Below are 19,057 nucleotides of genomic sequence, written 5' to 3'. Positions count from 1 at the left end.
TACAGCCTTTAGAGCCCTGTCCCTAGTATACAGCCTGCAGCCCCCTGTCCCTAGTATACAACCTGTAGCCCCCTGTCCCTAGTATACAGCCTGTAGAGCCCTGTCCCTAGTATACAGCCTGCAGCCCCCTGTCCCTAGTATACAGCCTGTAGAGCCCTGTCCCTAGTATACAGCCTGCAGCCCCCTGTCCCTAATATACAGCCTGTAGCCCCCTGTCCCTAGTATACAGCCTGTAGACCCTGTCCCTAGTATACAGCCTGCAGCCCCCTGTCCCTAGTATACAGCCTGCAGCTCTCTCTCCCTAATATACAGCCTGCAGCCCCCTGTCCCTAGTATACAGCCTGTAGAGCCCTGTCCCTAGTATACAGCCTGCAGCCCCCTGTCCCTAATATACAGCCTGTAGACCCTGTCCCTAGTATACAGCCTGTTTTAGCCATGTCCCTAGTATACAGCCTGTAGCCCCCTGTCCCTAGTATACAGCCTGTTTTAGCCATGTCCCTAGTATACAGCCTGCAGCCCCCTGTCCCTAGTATACAGCCTGCAGCCCCCTGTCCCTAGTATACAGCCTTTAGAGCCCTGTCCCTAGTATACAGCCTGCAGCCCCCTGTCCCTAGTATACAACCTGTAGCCCCCTGTCCCTAGTATACAGCCTGTAGAGCCCTGTTCCTGGTATACAGCCTGTAGCCCCCTGTCCCTAGTATACAGGCTGCAGCCCCTGTCCCTCATATACAGCCTGTAGCCCCCTGTCCCTAGTATACAGCCTGCAGCCCCCTGTCGCTAGTATACAGCCTGTAGAGCCATGTCCCTAGTATACAGCCTGCAGCCCCCTGTCCCTAGTATACAGCCTGCAGCCCCCTCTCCCTAGTATACAGCCTGTAGCCCCCTGTCCCTAGTATACAGCCTGCAGCCCCTGTCCCTAGTATACAGCCTGTAGAGCCATGTCCCTAGTATACAGCCTGCAGCCCCCTGTCCCTAATATACAGCCTTTAGACCCTGTCCCTAGTATACAGCCTGTAGCCCCCTGTCCCTAGTATACAGCCTGTTAGAGCCATGTCCCTAGTATACAGCCTGTTAGAGCCATGTCCCTAGTATACAGCCTGCAGCCCCCTGTCCCTAGTATACAGCCTGTAGCCCCCTGTCCCTAGTATACAGCCTGTTAGAGCCATGTCCCTAGTATACAGCCTGCAGCCCCCTGTCCCTAGTATACAGCCTGTAGAGCCCTGTCCCTAGTATACAGCCTGCAGCCCCCTGTCCCTAGTATACAGCCTGCAGCTCTCTCTCCCTAGTATACAGCCTGCAGCCCCCTGTCCCTAGTATACAGCTTACAGCCCCCTGTCCCTAGTATACAGCTTGCAGCTCCCTGTCCCTAGCATGCAGCCTGTAGCCCCCTGTCCCTAGTATACAGCCTGCAGCCCCCTGTCCCTAGTATACAGCCTGCAGCCCCCTGTCCCTAGTATACAGCTTGCAGCCCCCTGTCCCTAGTATACAGCCTGCAGCCCCCTGTCCCTAGTATACAGCCTGTAGCCCCCTGTCCCTAGTATACAGCCTGCAGCCCCCTGTCCCTAGTATACAGCCTGCAGCCCCCTGTCCCTAGTATACAGCCTGCAGCCCCCTGTCCCTAGTATACAGCTTACAGCCCCCTGTCCCTAGTATACAGCTTACAGCCCCCTGTCCCTAGTATACAGCCTGCAGCTCCCTGTCCCAAGTATACAGCCTGCAGCCCCCTGTCCCAAGTATACAGCCTGCAGCCCCCTGTCCCAAGTATACAGCCTGCAGCCCCCTGTCCCAAGTATACAGCCTGCAGCCCCCTGTCCCAAGTATACAGCCTGCAGCCCCCTGTCCCAAGTATACAGCCCCTCACCGATGCCCAGCTTCCTCACCAATGCTTCTGGGTCCTATAAAATGTCACCTGGACCACAACTTTTGAAAGCTACGCAATGGGGCTCATTTACTAAGGGTCCGCGGACACAAATTGGGGAGGGGATCGTCGGACAATCCAACAGATTCTGTCTGAGCGCGGAATTTGTGTCGCAAGCCGTGCACTTACATGCACCGGGAAGAAGATGGTGAACTCCGGTGGACCTGAGCGGGGGAAGCGACACATGCAGGATACCGGGCGCACGATCTTAGTGAATCACTTTGGAGTCCATGATCGCCGGGCAATGCACAGCGGGGATCGCGCAAGGGGCGGGTAAGTAAATGTGCCCCAATATGTGAATTTATTATTGTACATTTGTGGATTTTGTTCATCCTTTGTGTTTGGATATAAGAAAATACAAATGTTTAAATGCATAAAAAAAACAAACTAAAACTACTCTAAAATACTTTTAATTATTTTTTTTATTTTTTTCATTTATACACCCTAATATATAATAACAAGGGTGTTTTACCAAGAAAAATATAATTGACAATACATAGTCTATAAACCAAGCCCAACTTATACATAATATAATATAATACATAATATAAAACCACATATTATTAACACAAAGCTATAAATAACATAGAGAGGACTCAGTGAGTTACTTTTTACTTCTCTGACTGAAAATGTAAACTGAAAGTTGTTTTTATACAACAGATTTGGTCACTTCTAAGCAGAGCTCCAGTAGGACACCTGTTTTATATGTGCCGGCAGAGCTATGTTACATGGGTCATCCTTTGTACTGGGCCTCCATGTCGGGTTCAAAATTTGCACTGAAATGCATTAATCTGACAAGTCGGCACCGACCAACATTTGTAACTGAAGTTGATAAGGCGGTTGTTAGCGGTGCCCATTATGGGGACAGACAGATTCTGCTTTATACATGGCACATACACAGAATTGACTGGATCACAAACTAAAAATTTGGATTCACTATAAAATCTTGCAGGAAGACTTGGCTTTCTTCTGGCTTGAGCTGGACTGGATTACTCTCCTGCTGAGATGTGCTTATACAATAGCCGGGGAAGGCCATCGATTCAAAGGAGTTAAATACACCATTACTGGGCTTCTTGAAGAACATGAAGGGTAACAAGTCATCGTCCTTTATATCTTTTATATTGTCCACTTCCTAGATGAAAGAGGAAAGTTAAAAGTCTAGTTGAAATTCAAGGAAACGTTCAGATGAACCATGAAGTTTTTAATGACAGCTAAACAGGGGCAATATTTCTTTGTATCAAAACTAGGACCACTGTAGACCTAACCAACACCAAAACAATCATAATAATCATGGAAGGAGACCCCCAGCACATGGCCAGAACCTCATTTGGTTGACAGTTCCTGTATTCCTCCTTAACCCTCTATACACATATATGTTCAGTTTTGTTGAGCAGTTGGTGTATCCACATGAGCCAAGGATCTGACATGTTAAAATTCATCTACAATCCTTCCCTCACCTAAAATCTTTCAGGCAATAACACACACCCCATGATATACTAGATGGTCCTGCCAAGGTCTCAGCCAATATCTTGCCTAATCGTCCAGCTCAAAAATATCGGTACTTTTGTTTGTTTTTGTATAGATTTGTGACCCCACAACATGTAGAACATTGGAGCAAGAATCTTACTCGAGCTGTACGTGTTTGTTAGCCATCTTTGACAGGTAAAACTGATTTAATATTGTGGCTTATAGGGGTTGATAAATGTGGCCAATGAAATGTTTTTGAAAAATCACTCTTCATGAATCTGTCTACTATAGGGTTGCACAGAACAGAATTTTGAGTGTGATACGCTATCTTAAGAAGTATCACAAGAAAAAAAATCTGAATGTTTCAGGTATGGTCACATGGGGGGTTTACATTACACTTAGAAACGCAATGCAAATGTCTGGGGGCTCAGCCCGATTGCGTATGCAGTTCCAATGAACCACATGCGATCAATAACAGTCAACCATTATTTTGCAAGGAGAGCTTTAGTTTTTTATGACAGTGTAATATATGTATTGTAAAGGTTGTCCTGGAATTCTTAATATAAAATATACAATTTAGGGCTCATTCAGACGGGTGTTTATAATGTCTATATGAAATCCGTTTTTTTTGTGGATGGCATAAAGACCCATTGATTCTTATGTGTCTGTTCACATGTCATTTTTCTTTTCACAGATGTTCAGATGGGGAGAAAAAAATTGCAGCATGCACTCTTTTTTTCTCACATGCAAGACCACGGTCCTTTACAGAAGTCAATGGATCAGCCAAAAAAATGGACAGCACATGGATAACACCCATATGCAGTCTGTTTTTTCTCAAATGTAGCTAGGCAACCAATTGGGCAGGGCAAAAAGTAGATCAGAAACCCATCTGTTTTTTTTGCAAATGTGAAAAAAATTATTGTATTCAGACATGAAAAAAAAACGGATGCGGATACAATACGGAGTGAACAAGGACATCGCACACCTGCATTTTTTGCTGATGCGCTGCAGAGTCCTTATTTTGTGTCTTATATATTCTAATTAATTCTGTGCTGTGGTAACAATCTCTACTACAACCACTCATGAGTCCTCACCTTCAGAGACAAATCGGGATCTTCTGTCCCCTGCTTGACAGCGCAGAACAAATAGAATTTGGAACCAGCAATACCCAACGTGACTGGACGCTTGTTGATGTTGAATGGTTGCGCAACATAGCTGTCCACATTGATTTTAGCTGCATAAAAAACATTGTTTTAAGGATTTATCACTTAATGTTATAATAGCAAAGAGGTTCATAAGAGGGGTTAATCTAGAATTAGTAAGTGACATCTTACCTTCACTCTCGATATTCTGCCCTTGCAAAAACAGGGCCACGAGACAAGCATTTTCCTGAAACTGCTGTAGAGCTAAGCACTTTTGTCTGTGATCCCGAATAACGTGCACTGTTGTTTTGTTGTACCGATATTGAGATTTAGAGGCATCATAAGTTCCTATTTCGTTGCAGGTAATGTCTTCTGTAAATAGTCAAAAAGTTTGAAGTTAATTAATGTGTAAATATCGATTACACTGTGGTTGATATATCGACGACACAAGGGTATGTTCACGTAGCCTATCTGATAATTATTACTGACTATGACATAATATGGTAATGGAATGTTGTGTATTCAATTACATAGTAATTATTTGCCAACCATATTAGCTTTGATAATCCATCCCATTGCCATAACAGCCTCATGTCTTTATAAGACACAAGGCTGCTTCATTTCCTAAGATCTGTTGCAATGTGCCTGTGGCACATTGTAACAGATCATCTGCAAAATCCACAGAAACGCCCATACTGCAGTATGGCACTATATGGTAATATTGATTAGAAAACCCATATAAAAATTAATATACAAATAAAATTCTTAAATATGTTAGGTATCGCTGCGTCCCAAAAATCACAATCTATCAAAATACAATTACGGTTATTCCCGTCACTGAACCCTGTAAGAGAACATAGTACCCAAATGTATGAAACTCCCCTTTTTTGCCATTTTGCAACATAGAAAAATGTTTTATAAAAAGTGATCAAAAGGTCATACAGTTCCTAAAAAGGTAACAAAAGAAAACTTCAGCGCGTCCCTGAAAAATGACACCTCACACAGCTCTGTACATTGAATTAGCAGAAGATGTTTTCATTTTCTAAAGTATTAAAAAACTATAAAAACATGAATTTGGTATTCCCGTGATTGTACCAACCCAAATAATTAAGAAGATGTGTCATTTGGAGCGCAGAGTGAAAGAACCGAGTCCACAAGGAAATGGCGCAAATGCTTTGATTCACCTATTTCACTGCATTTTTTCACTTCCCAGTACATGGCATGAAGTGTTAAATATAGTCAATATGAAGTACAATTTGTTAAGCAGAAAACAAGCCCTCATACACCTCTGTACAAGGAAAAAAAAAAAAGAGTTTTTGAATTTGGGGAGTGAAAAATGGAAACACAAAAACAAAAAAGGGCCAAGTTTTTAAGGGGTTAAATATAAGAATAATCAGATATTTTGAAAATTAGATAAAAATATTATTTTTGTATACTGGATAAATCTTGGGTCTTTCCTGTATAAGGCCCCCCGTTATATAATAACCCATTATCAGTGGTCTTACCCTCTACAAGGATGTGATTCAGCAGGTCGTCATCACCGAAAAAGTCCTGCTTCTCGCTTCTTGTTTTTCCCTTCAGCTTTTCCACAACTACAACCAGCATTATGGCTTTCCTGAGGGAGGACATCGGTTTTCCAGGCTTTCTTATCTCCGATTTTACTCCAGAATGGAAAGGTGACCAGCAATCCTTGTGGAGTTTTAATTGTATGTGTGTCTTCTGGGTCTATGGGAAAAAATTGCAATTTTGTCATGTTTTTTAATATTCTTAAACATCTGTTGTCTACAAGGTATCTAACACATTGGAGAGAAAAGGTAAAGCCAGTTTTATAATAAAAACTCTTTGGCAATGTGCACACTATTATCTATGGGGACATGGGGGAGCCAGAAAAAGGGTTCCTGATGACAGGTTCCCTTTGAAAAACCTAATAAAACCTATATAAATTTGGTATCCCTCTAAATGTACCGGCCCAGAGAATAAAGGAGGGGTGTCATTAGGAGCGCACAGTGAAAGCCATTGAAACAGAATCCACAAAAAATGTGCTTTTTCAATTTCACCGCATTTCACCCACTTCTCAGTATGTGGCATGGAATCTCCAATAATGACTCTAGGAATTGCAATTGGTTATGTGGAAAACAAGCCCTCATAAAGCTCTGTACACTAAGATATAAAAAAGTTATGGATTTTCAAAGGAGAGGAGCAAAAAATGGAAATGCAAAACTAAAAAAAAATAAAATTGGTTGGAAGGGATTCATTATAATTTCTTTTCTTTATCTGTACTTTTTAATGTTTTTTTTCCTTTATCTGTACTTTTTAATGTACTGTTTAATGTACTTTGCAATAACTTAACTGAAATATAAAATAAAATGCTCTTTACCTTCTTTTTGAAGCTGAGGTCATCAATGTAAAACTCTCCAACATCTTCACTGCAACAAAAAGGAGAGATATATTCAGAATATAAGGCAATAAAATCTGATTAGCTAAAAATTCTTGTCTATATACAGGCTGTCCCTTACTTAAGGACACCTGACTTACAGACGACCCCTAGTTACAAACGGACCTCTGGATGTTGGTAATTTACTGTACTTTAGCCTTAGGCTACAATAAACAGCTATAACAGTTTTCACTGAAATTAAACTCTATTGTTTATCCTGGTTCTTATGACAATCCAACGTTTTTAAAATCCAATTGTAACAGAGACAAAAAAAATTGGCTGGGTTTACAATTATAAAATATACAGTTCTGACTTACATACAAATTCAACTTACGAACAAACCTACAGAACCTACCTTGTACCTAACCCGGGGACCGCCTGTAATCTGTTACACATCTTTTTCAGTTTGGAGGTTTATGTTCTGTATTATAGATGTACTGTAAGTATATTATACGTGTGTTATGTGTTTTTATTCAACATACTATACAAATTTTGATGTATTGATTATTATTGAAATGTAAAAAATGCAAATGTTTCAAAAGTTAATTAAAACAAAAAAAAAGTAATTATATGTCTTTGCTTTTTTATTAGAAAATTGTGCTGTTGTATATATTATGGTCATTTTTTTACTTCTTTTGGAGCATAAATTTGAAATATAAATGATTTGTACAACAACCTAAGGATTTGATACAACATCATTATAATAAAGCGCATGGATTTTAGTATAGTAAATTATTACCTGTATTCTATTGAAAAGTCTGCCATTGCCATTACGTCTGTCGGAATACAATAGCACATACAAATTATGGCAATGTAATATTTATATAATCAGTACAAATAAATGTCAAATATATTCAATAGAAAGTTGTGAAACACCTTCAGTCTTAAGTCCTAGAGAAGTTCTGCTCCCGGGTGTAGGGGATGTTATGTTGTCCTCTGTCTGTAGCCTGGGGCATCAGCTGCTTATATTCTCTGCTCAGGATCTTATGCAACTCCGGGAGTTTTCACATTTCCTCCCTTAAGTCGACGTATATTGACTGATCATTTTTTACATGAATGTGTGAAAGGATTATTAAAGGTTTACAAAATATTGTATTACACCAGTGGGTTCCCCTAGATTTTAGGGTTATGTTCTTTACAGTAACGCAGAAATAGGCGACGGTCACAAAGGTCCGATTCGCTGAGAGAAATTCTTTAGCAAAATTGATGCAGAATTGGATGATTTGTTATGCAAAGGACATTACATTCTCATCTATTGCCGGATCATGTTATACACAAAACTTTAAGTTAGTCTCCACACAAAATCATCATCCAAGAAAGTTAACTCTAACTGCAAAATGGGGTCAGCAAAGATATCGGCTGAAAAATTCTATTTCCTTTCGTGTGGGGACTGGTGAAGAGTCAATCACCAAATCTGTGGAACTACCTGAATCCTAAAGAATTTACAAAAAAGATGCCAACTTGGTCCCTTCTCATCGCTCCTTATGAATTTTTTACCTTACCTAACACTCTTGAATTTGAAAATATAATTATTTTATTGTGATATAGTGATAGCAATCCACAGAAATACTGTCATGTACCGGTCAGATAGACCTTCTTCAGACAATGTTGCTGGAGGATAGCGCCTTCCTTCAGTTGCAGTGTCCGCCTCCTGCCCCCTTAAGAGCCTCCTTACTTTTTTATATTCTTTCATGTACAATTCTGTGTCTGAAGAAGGTCTATCTGACCAAAGCATCACAATGGGGCTCATTTACTTCCAGGGTCACCGGAGTTCACCTAAAGTGCATTGTCCGGCGATTCACTAAGATGGTGCACCCGATATCCTGCATGTGTCGCTTCCCCGCTCAGGTCCAGCAGAGTTCACCTTCTTCTTCCCGGTGTATGTGAGTGCTTGGGCTTGCGGCACATTTTGAAAGTTAAATCCCACGCTCAGTCCGAATCCGTCGGACCATCCGACGGCACGCCCCTTAATTATTAATTTTTTTATTGAGGTTTTAGTAAAAATACATAAACAAGTACATGTTAATATATTTAACAATCCAGTTCTAAGTACATTGTAAAGAAAAAAACTAAAGTTATTTCCTCTTATAGTATTATATCACAATCATGGAGACCAGTGCAGCTACGCCACAAAAAGGGTCGCGTGCAACACAATCTCAGCGCAGACACCTGTTAAATACCTGTCCAAACCGTGCAGTCGCCGAAAATGGTGCACAGTCTGACAAAAGTGCGCAGCGCGACCCTTAGTAAATAATCCCCATTATGTCTGTTCAATTGTTATCACTATATCACAATATGCTATCTTTCCACATATGTTATGGAGTAGTATCCTACCTGTGCACCACCAATCTCATATGTGACGTGTTTCCAGATCAACCATACCTTATAGACACAGCTATGCACTCTCCAAGATGGAACTAGAGGCTCTGGATGTTTATATCCAGGATGTTTTATCCAAAAAAACATCAACACTGGAGATCAAAATTAGAGAACAACACACAATTTCCTACATTGTGTAGTCCTTTGTATCTATATCCTAACATGAGCAAAATAGCAGTAGTATAAGTTCATTCCATAAATTGTATATATTCTAAAGAACAGAATGAGATAAAAAACACTGATCAACATTAAAGAACACACATATATATATTTAATTTCAAGTGATTTCTAAAAGTCCCCCAAGAAGGATGGTCTCTCTAATAATATAATAATAATAATAATAATTTTTATTTATATAGCGCCATCAAATTCCGTAGCACTTTACAAATATACAAATATAATATTTTATAACACCACACCACAGGCTCCGCGGCACCGCCAGCCACCTTAAGTGGCTCCTGTTGTCTCCTGGGCTCCCCAAGCCCCCCCCCCCCCTTGTAAGAGCCCCCAAACCAGTGTGCCTTGACCCAAAAACAACCATCCAACAATTTTGAGGTGTGTCACTCCCTCCCGACTCCACCTCCCGGGCTACCGTGACAGCATGAAAGAAATATGACAACAAGTGACCCCTAGACCAGTGATGGCGAACCTTTCAGATACTGAGTGCCCAAACTACAAACAAAAACCCACTTTTATGTAGCAAAATGCCAACATGACAATTTAAGCAGTAAGCTATTGATCTCTGCTGTATCACAAGTTTCTATAATATTGGCGTCCTGAGGACACCAATACAATAGAAAGCAGGAGAAATTTGGATTGTAGCTTCCCCCCAGGGTCCCCTGAAGAGGAAGAATAAGGGGACCCAAAGTAGCAGCTCCAATGACAATCCATCTCTATCCACACCTTCTCTCTCCTACTGTAGTCCTGGCAGCCAAGTAGGTGTCACATTAAAATAGCGCTGAGCGTAGCACATCCTGGGCAGTATTGTACTGCAGGAGGAAGCTTTGTGTCCTATCTGGTAAATTCTGTGCTGGGTGCCCACAGAAAGGTCTCCGAGTGCCACCCCTGGCACCTGTGCCATAGGTTCGCCACCACTGCCCTAGACCCTCCCTCCTTTCATATTTTCCGAATACCCCAACTAAACAGCTATAACCTACCCCAACGTCCGTAAACCCAGGGCGGGTGGGCGGGACCTCAGCTCCGTGTCTCACTAGACTGCCCTATTTTTCCTGCGTTACACTCTTATATACTCCCCCCCCCCCCCTTCAACCACTATTCTCCTCCTCATAATTCAAAGGGGCCAATCCCCTCGCTCAGTCATGCTGGCCTCCACCCCACCCACTGCGTTAGGGCGGGTTCCAGCCCCTATCTATCTCCTTCCTTTGTTGTCCATTGTGGTTCTAGTGGCTACCACATTTTTTCCGTAATTAAAATAAATTATTTACTACTTTATTCCATTAATCCCTGGGAATATCTTGCTTCTATCTTACTCAATTACAATCCACAGAGTGGAGGAGGATTTTGTAGAAGGGATTTTGGATTCTGTTATTTATCAAAACCAATTGTAGTGGCAAGACTTTGGTCTACAAAATAACTCATGGGAGCCTATAAGCAGGGTCACTTACTATCAAGAGGACAGGATGGTAGAAACTGAAATCACTAGGCCTCCCTAGTCACCACCTTGCCTCCTTTGCCACCACGCAGCTCGGTCTTATTTCTTCTAGCCTTCAGTTTCTCACATGGAGTTATTATATTATGGAGTGCAGCAGTTCTGTGCCCAATCACTGTTCTATATAAACCCGAATCTTCTACCTACTGCTGCTCACCTCTCTATAGAGAAGCGAGCGGCCGCGCTGTAACACAGCCACTTTTGGGCCAAGAAACTGGGTCCTGTTGATGAACTGTCCTGTTGCATGTTGGTTTGAGAAGATGATAAGGTCCCCTGAAATGTTTTGCTCGCAGACTCTTCAAGAATTAGGATAGTGTCTTTTAATTTATGTAAAATAAATTATGAAAGAGACATTTTTTGGGTGGGACAGGTCTGTAGATCAGATGTGCATGTTTACCTTCTTTCCTTAGTTCTATTAACTGTCCTATAGAGACCATACAACATATAGATGGTCCACCATCTGAGCCAGAATTGAAAGCCATTCTAAAGAACTCCACCCCCTCTGATTTCCCTGTCTTGACAGCTACATTATATATGATGTCTTTATGATGGTTTATTATTGTGCTTTGGTTGATTTTTTTAGGATAATATTGAGAATTTTATTTTTTTGTACACAAACTCATACAATTATCATAATTTAAATTAATATCTTTTTATTTACGCATCCTTGAATATAAAAAACTGCATTTTATCATAGAAAATTATAATTTACAAGCTAGAGACAGTAGACAATGCACATATAATACATAATATAAAATAATATATTATTAATTCATAGCTATAAATAACATAAGGACTCGTCACCGAGTTACTTTTTATTCTCTGACTGAGAATGTAAACTTTATGAAAGTGCTTTTATACAACAGACTCTGCTACTTCTATGGAGAATCTCTGAGATTTTCAGGGATACTTCTTAGATATTGTACATACATAGTGTATAATTTTTACATGGATTATCCTTTATACCAGGCCCATTTGAAACAGTTTGTGCAAAGTTTGCATTGAAATGCATTATTCTGAATGGGCCACACTACTTCATCTTCTTCTTATCATCTTGGTATAGAAATGTTGGTAGGTATCATATGCCTGGAAGCAACAGATATGCCATATTCCTCTATGTACATGGTACATACACAGAACTGCCAGGATCACAAACTAAAAATTTGGATTGACTATAAAATCTTGCAGGAAGACTTGGCTTTCTTGTGGCTTCAGTTGCACTTGCTGATTCTCCTGCTGAGATGTGCTAATACAATAGCTGGGGAAAGCGGCTGATTCAAAGGAGTTAAATACACCGCTGCTGGGCTTCTTGAAGAACATGAAGGGTAACAAGTCATCGTTCTTTATGTCTTTAATATTGTCCACTTCCTAGATGAAAGAAAAAAAATAAGAAGTTTAGTTGAAATTTGAAGAAAAAAATTAAATTACAAGATTATAATTTATGGAAACCTCATAACTTCCTTAGTTCTTGTTACTTATATTGTTGTGCAAGGTGTAGGCTTGATAGGTTTAACATAGCTTTATACCAAAACTAGAGCCACTGTGGTCCTACACCAAACCCAACCCATCATAATAAGGGTGCCAGAACTCCGGCTTCAACCAAAAATGGCCATGAACCTCCAATTGTCAGTCCGACCCTTCTTTGGTTAAGAGCTATTCCTTCTGTACTCTTTATGTACATGCATATTCAGTTAGGCTGAGCATGCGTGTGTTCTAGCATCTATGAAGACAAAGGATTGGGCATGTTGAAATTCAATAAAGCGCCAAGTCTGTCAGATAAACTCTCTGCAAACCCAATATGCAATAGATGGATGTCTGGTCCTACTGAAGGTTTGCCAACACATCTCTAATGTGTATGGCCAGCTTCATTGTCTAGCTCTGGAATATTATTGACCAGAATGGGATATCTGTCCATGTTATAAGTTGTGAACTCACCTTCAGACACAAAACGGGATCTTGCGACCCTTCCTCGGCGGAGCAGCACAAGTAGAATTTGGAACCGGCAATACCCAACGTGACTGGACGCTTGTTGACATCAAAGGGAGCCGTGATGTAGCTGTTCACATTGATTTTAGCTGCAAAAAAGACAATGTGTTAATTAATTATGATAAATAGTATTATGGCTAGTGTGAATAAATTATCATAACATAGAATTTATAAGTATAAGCATCTTACCTTCTCTCTCGATATTCTGCCCTTGCAAAAACAGGGACACGAGACGAGCGTTGTCCTGAAACTGCTGCAGAGCTAAACATTTCTGTCTGTGATCCCGAATAATGTGCACTGTTGTCTTATTGTACTGGAATTTCGATATCCGGGCATCATAAGTTTGGATTTCATCGCAGGTAATGTCTTCTGTAAATAGTACAAAAAAAAATTGTTGTTAATTCATAGGTAAATGGGCAACATTATAGTCAATATAGTCAAGGGTATATTGGAGGAGACCTATCACCATGTTGTTTGGTTTTTTTAGACTTTTTGGTCTCAGTTGGGACTTTTTGGTCTCAACCAAGATCAAAAAAATCTCAACTGAGACAAAAAAAAGTCTCATAAAGCAGTACAAGAAACCCGACATGGTGGTGCTGGATCTCTCCCAGTCCTCCTATAGTACATCATATTGTAAAGGGATGTTGTATACTCAAATATATAGTAATAGCTTGCTCATATTCTACAAATTTTGCCTAAGAATAAACTAAATTTAAAAAAATAGAGCAAATATTATTGTGTTATATTAAATACAGGATAAATCTTGGGTCTTTCCTGTATAAGGGCCCCAATTATAAAATAACCCATTATCAGTGGTCTTACCCTCTACAAGGATGTGATTCAGCAGGTCGTCATCACCGAAAAAGTCCTGCTTCTCACTTCTTGTTTTTCCCTTCAGCTTTTCTACAACTACAACCAGCATTATGGCTTTCCTGAAGGAGGACATCGGTTTTCCAGGCTTTCTTATCTCCGATTTTACTCCAGAATGGAAAGGTGACCAGCAATCCTTGTGGAGTTTCCATTGTATGTGAGCCTTGTTAGTCTGGGGAACAAAAATTACAATTTTTGTCATGTTTTTGGTTTGTTACTTAAAATTCTCAAACATATCACATCCTACAATATATATAACTATTGGATTATGGAAATCTGGTGATGACTATGTAAATGTCGATGTCTCTGTAAAATCTACACCACAATCTCATAACATATTTACTCCACTATATCATAATGAGGATATGGATCAAAAACTAGTTCCATTGTTATAGGTTTTTCTTGTGTACTTTTGTGTACAATAAGAAATAACTGAATTATAAAATAAAATGCTCTTTACCTTCTGCTTGAAGCTGAGGTCGTCAATATAAAACTCTTCAACATCTTCACTGCAACAAAAAATAAAGATATTCAGAAATTAAGGCAACAAAATCCTATTACATAAAAAAAATCTTGTTCCGGTCCTCTATGTAATCTGTTATCCATCTTAAAGTTTGGAGGTTTGTGTTCTGTATTATAGATCTGTGTACATTATACATATGAATTGTATGTGTTTGTTGCAAAATGTTGTACAAATTATGACTTTTGGGTTATTATTTAAAGGTGTAAAAAAATAAATAAATGAAAATGTAAAAAAATTAGGTTTCTTGCTTTTTTTAAGTTAGAAAATGTTGAGTTTTTATGGTACTGTGTATTTTGTAAGACAACAAGGCTCTTTAGAACAACACATGGGCGTGCTATAACTTCATTGTATACAGTGTATGCACTGCATACACCTAAGTATAGATGTAAGTTACACACGAGGCATAAATGAGAGGAGATTTTGTAAATGTATTACTCCCCAGCTGTACGTATGTTAAAAACTTTGAATAAAAACTTATTAATGAAAAAAAAGCGGCAAAAATCCCCCCAAAACCTAAGTATAGTAAAGTATTACCTGTATTCCATTGAAAAGTCATTCAGTTCTGGAACTTCTGCCATTGCCATTACGTCTGTAGAAATAAAAAAAATGATATAAAAATTAGGGCAATGTAATATTTATATGATCAGTACAAATATATCTTATATATATATTGCATTAAGGTTGTAAAGAAAGTAGTAAAATACCTTGTATCTTAAGTTAATATCCTAGAGAAGTTCTGTAGGGGATGTTATGTGGCTGCTATTAGCTTGTCCTCTGTCTGTAGCCTGGAGCATCAGCTGCTTTTATACTCTGCTCAGGATCTTATGCAACTCCGGGAGTTTTCACGCTTCCTCCTTTCAGGCAACGTCTTATCTGATTTTTTTTTTCTTTCCACGTAAGTAAAAAAAAAAAAAGTGTCAGGGTAATTAGAAATGTACTAAGTATTTTATTACAGCAATGGGGTTTCCTTGATTTTAGTTTTTTTTAACCTTCACAATAAAGCTGGCACAGGCGGAAGGAGGCGAAGTTCACAAAGGTCGGATTTGGAAATTCTTTTGAAAATCCTGCAGGAAATCTTACACAGGTTTTTTTCCAGGATTTTCGGCATTGGGATAATCATATTGTACTTCTATCCTATGCCAAGGCTTCACCGGCCCCGGACTGCAAAGTAGACTTCTGACTCCAGTTGACTGTGAAAGGATCCGGCGGTGGAGTCGTAAACTTGTTGTAAGGGGGGTAACATTTGTGGTTTCCAGTTAATCTCTTGGTTATATTTGGACAGATATTGTTTTAATTTTCATCTGCAGGAACAGCCCAAATAGGGTCGCGAAAAATAAAATGTCCCCCTTCCCCAGTAGCCCAGCCTAGATTTCCTGCTATACTCGTCCCAATGAATTTAATGACCAATTTTACCTATATAATCCTCTATTTATATAGCACACACAGACTACACAGCGCTGCACAGAACTTGCCAAATTCATTCCCGTCCCCAATGGGGCTCACAATCTAATCAACACGGATTGGGAGCCAGTTAGAGGGAGAGAAGCAGCCTATCCACCTCTCCATTACAGCAGGACACTCCAAGTATCATTCTATACATCCTGCCATCCTGTTCCCATATATTGATTCCCTCTATACAGCTACAATAATATACAGACCACCCAATTGCATTATCATCCTAGAATTCCTGAACCCCCCCCCCCCCAGTAAAATGATATACATCCCCCCTCTGTACCCTAATCTAGTGGGCACCATTAAAATAATACTAATAGTCTGCGCCACCCTGCCTATCGATCAATCTTAAAGACACAGATGTAATTGATTTTACTGGTGGGTCTGGCACGTTGAAGTCTGTCATTGTGCCGCCCCCCTTAGGGCTCCGCAATCTGCCGCCTGAAGTGAGTTTTTCATCTCGCCTCATGGCAGATGCAGCATCTAGACCAGCAAATAATACATAATCACGATTGCCGATAATGTTAGTATAACTTTCCTTTTAAGTAGACTGTTTTTTTATGTTTTTTCCGAAACGGCAAATATCCATTCCCCTCAGTGGTAAAACTTTATAATAAATCCTTGATCTTTCCAATTGTTTTTGATATTCTGAAAGTTCTATATTCTCAACAAAGGTTGATATCTGTTTGTTATTTTTGTGTTGAGATGTGATGCAAATTTTTTTTTTAAATATTCTATTGGTTTTTCTTCCACATTTCTATAAATGATCTCTTTATCATAAAAGTGTAACCCAGGGCTTGCTCCAGGTTTCAGTAGGCCCCTGGGTGACAGAGCCTCGTTGGGCCTCTTTGCAGTGAACTCACGTGGCGGCATTAAAAATTCAAATACCAAAACAGTCTCCTGTTCCCTAAAATATTCTCTAGTTTATCATACCAATCAGACCCATCATGGTTATTTTATATGCAGCCCCTAGTAGGTTATATTATATACATGGTTACATTATATAGAGCCCCTTCATGGTTTATATTATCAACAGCCCCCCTACCCCTCACCAGGCACTGCCAGGCTGCTGAGGACAGATTTGGCTGTGTGAGCCCTCCCAGCAGCTCTGGGCCCCGACACTCGCCCGGGTATGCCCGGTGCTATTGCCGGCCCTGGTGTAACATGTAACGTATGGTTAACTAATCCCACTGCTAATGTCTTGTGTGAGGTTTTAGCTTGGATCTACCAGAGATCTTGCCACAACAGTTCAGAGGTTCTGGGTTTTACTGAGTGTCTGTATTTTGGCATGTATAGTGCACACTGTCAGCATCTGACATGAAACTTTTACTGGGACTTCCCAGAGACTTTTCTCAGTTCCTGAGTTGAACTCTAGTACAACTGAGGTCATCTGTGAAAGGGAAGAGTAGAAATGAAATGACAATCATATGTTACACTAGGCGCTCGTCCTGGAGATGTAATGCCTTTGAGGGGAGACAACCTTTAGGGGGCCCTATATATGACACAGTCTTATATAGAGAGAGGACTACGTACAGCACAATTCTACTAGGTATGTGCTACAGTTGTATACAGGGCTTTATCTATATGTTATGGTACTATTTAATGTAGGACATAGCATGGAGTCAAAGATAGAAGTCAAACTCTTCAGAGGCAAATCATACGTCATCATGGTGGTCTGGGCAAGATGGAAAGTTGGAGACTGAGAAAGTGAATGACTATAATGAGAAAAGAAAAGGTAAGTCACAGGCTTTAATGGTTTAATCCGCCTTATACTGCGTAACCCACTGCTACGATCCCTGTATTGATCTCCATATAGCGGTTTTATTAACTTACAGTATGGTCGTTTATTAGTATTCCTCCAATAGTTTTAAATTGGGTCTCTAAGCAGGTTAGAAAGTTGTGATCCGCTTATAGCAACGTTGCAATGTGCTTTGCTTCTCCTCCTTTATGGTCATTGCTCTTTCTCCTTTCTTATCTAATGTAATAATATAAAAAATTGATGCAATAATCTGTATTCCACTTCTGATTTTATTTATATGCAGTTTGTATGAGATACAATGGGGGTCATTTACTAAGGGGCGATTCACGTTTTCCCGACGTGTTACCCGAATATTTCCGATTTGCACCGATTTACACTGAATTGCCCCGAGATTTTGGCGCACGTGATCAGATTGTGGCGCATCGGCGCTGGCATGCACGCGACGGAAATGGGGGGGCGTGGCCGAACGAAAACCCGACGGATTTGGAAAAACCGCCGCATTTAAAAAAAAAAAATGTGTTCCGGAGCTTGCACTTACCTTCACTAAGAATAGGCCGGTGAACTTGAGTGCGTTTCGATGCTTTTCAGCGGAGCAGCGCCACATGCCTTAATAAATTCCATCCGGACCTGAATCCACCGCAGAGAACGCACCGCTGGATCGTGAATGGACCGGGTAAGTAAATCTGCCCCAATGTTTTTATTTTCAGAGTTGTAAAAATCTGAATCATACACTCAAACCATAGAGCCGCAAGATGAAAGTATTATGTATTGAGAGGCTAATCCAACATATTCATCTTGTAAAAGCCCAAGAAGGATCCGTCTGATTGAAACAGAATTTTGAGGATATTACTAGCATGACCCAGAGAACGGGTAATGAGATAGCAGGATTGAAAGGGCTAAACTACAGGTGAGACGAGGGTAGAACATATAATTTCCAATAATATATACCTAAAATAGCACAAAAACAGTACAGTAATAGAGAAGACTGGTCATACCATCTACAACTCTCTAAGAAATTCTCTGAGAAAACTTTCCAATTGGCCCACATATTTTCTAATTGAGGTATCCTTTATTTCAACTTTCCCGATTAGGCCTCATACACTCATACACTAGGCCTCATGCAAGCATTTTTTCATCACGGCTAACACAAGGCCCCAGTATTTTCTATTAGGGACTCTTATGGGAAGAGCACCCAGCAGCAGAAATAATAATAATGATGAGCTGCAAGGGGTTGGAGTTCTTGGTCTTAAATTCCAATATAAGGGTCTCCAGGAGTTCTGGAAAAACCTGTGAGACACAGGACGGAGCACCAAAAAAACCCTACTTACCCTGTTTCTGTGTTCAAACTTCTGGTAGGGTGGAAAACAGGAAGTACCATAACAATGCGGAATTCAGAGCAGATTTTTTTTTGCCACCCACTTCCTGGAAAACCCCTTTAATTACGAGGAAATAGAACTA

At 40.2% G+C, this 19,057-nt stretch overlaps 2 protein-coding genes across 2 annotated transcripts; both read right to left on the bottom strand.

Moving 5' to 3' along the window:
• Nucleotides 1–2,325: 2,325 nt before the first annotated feature.
• Nucleotides 2,326–7,913, bottom strand: LOC140127857 (interleukin-1 beta-like). Its single transcript, XM_072148998.1, has 7 exons — nt 7,838–7,913; nt 7,701–7,737; nt 6,905–6,953; nt 6,033–6,252; nt 4,720–4,899; nt 4,480–4,619; nt 2,326–3,050 (listed from the first exon to the last, which is right to left on the bottom strand). Exons 2-7 carry the CDS (start codon nt 7,730–7,732, stop codon nt 2,838–2,840), a joined length of 834 nt encoding a protein of 277 aa, XP_072005099.1. The 5' UTR covers nt 7,733–7,737; nt 7,838–7,913; the 3' UTR covers nt 2,326–2,837.
• A 3,729-nt stretch (nt 7,914–11,642) lies between these two features.
• Nucleotides 11,643–15,186, bottom strand: LOC140127856 (interleukin-1 beta-like). The gene is made up of 7 exons (XM_072148997.1): nt 15,093–15,186; nt 14,923–14,977; nt 14,326–14,374; nt 13,818–14,037; nt 13,185–13,364; nt 12,945–13,084; nt 11,643–12,377 (listed from the first exon to the last, which is right to left on the bottom strand). Exons 2-7 carry the CDS (start codon nt 14,970–14,972, stop codon nt 12,165–12,167), a joined length of 852 nt encoding a protein of 283 aa, XP_072005098.1. The 5' UTR covers nt 14,973–14,977; nt 15,093–15,186; the 3' UTR covers nt 11,643–12,164.
• Between the last annotated feature and the right edge of the window lie 3,871 nt (nt 15,187–19,057).

This window comes from Engystomops pustulosus, chromosome 4 (assembly GCF_040894005.1).
Source record: "Engystomops pustulosus chromosome 4, aEngPut4.maternal, whole genome shotgun sequence".
NCBI lineage: Eukaryota > Metazoa > Chordata > Amphibia > Anura > Leptodactylidae > Engystomops > Engystomops pustulosus.
Note: the sequence above shows the minus strand (reverse complement) of the source record. Positions and strands in the feature narration are given on the sequence as shown.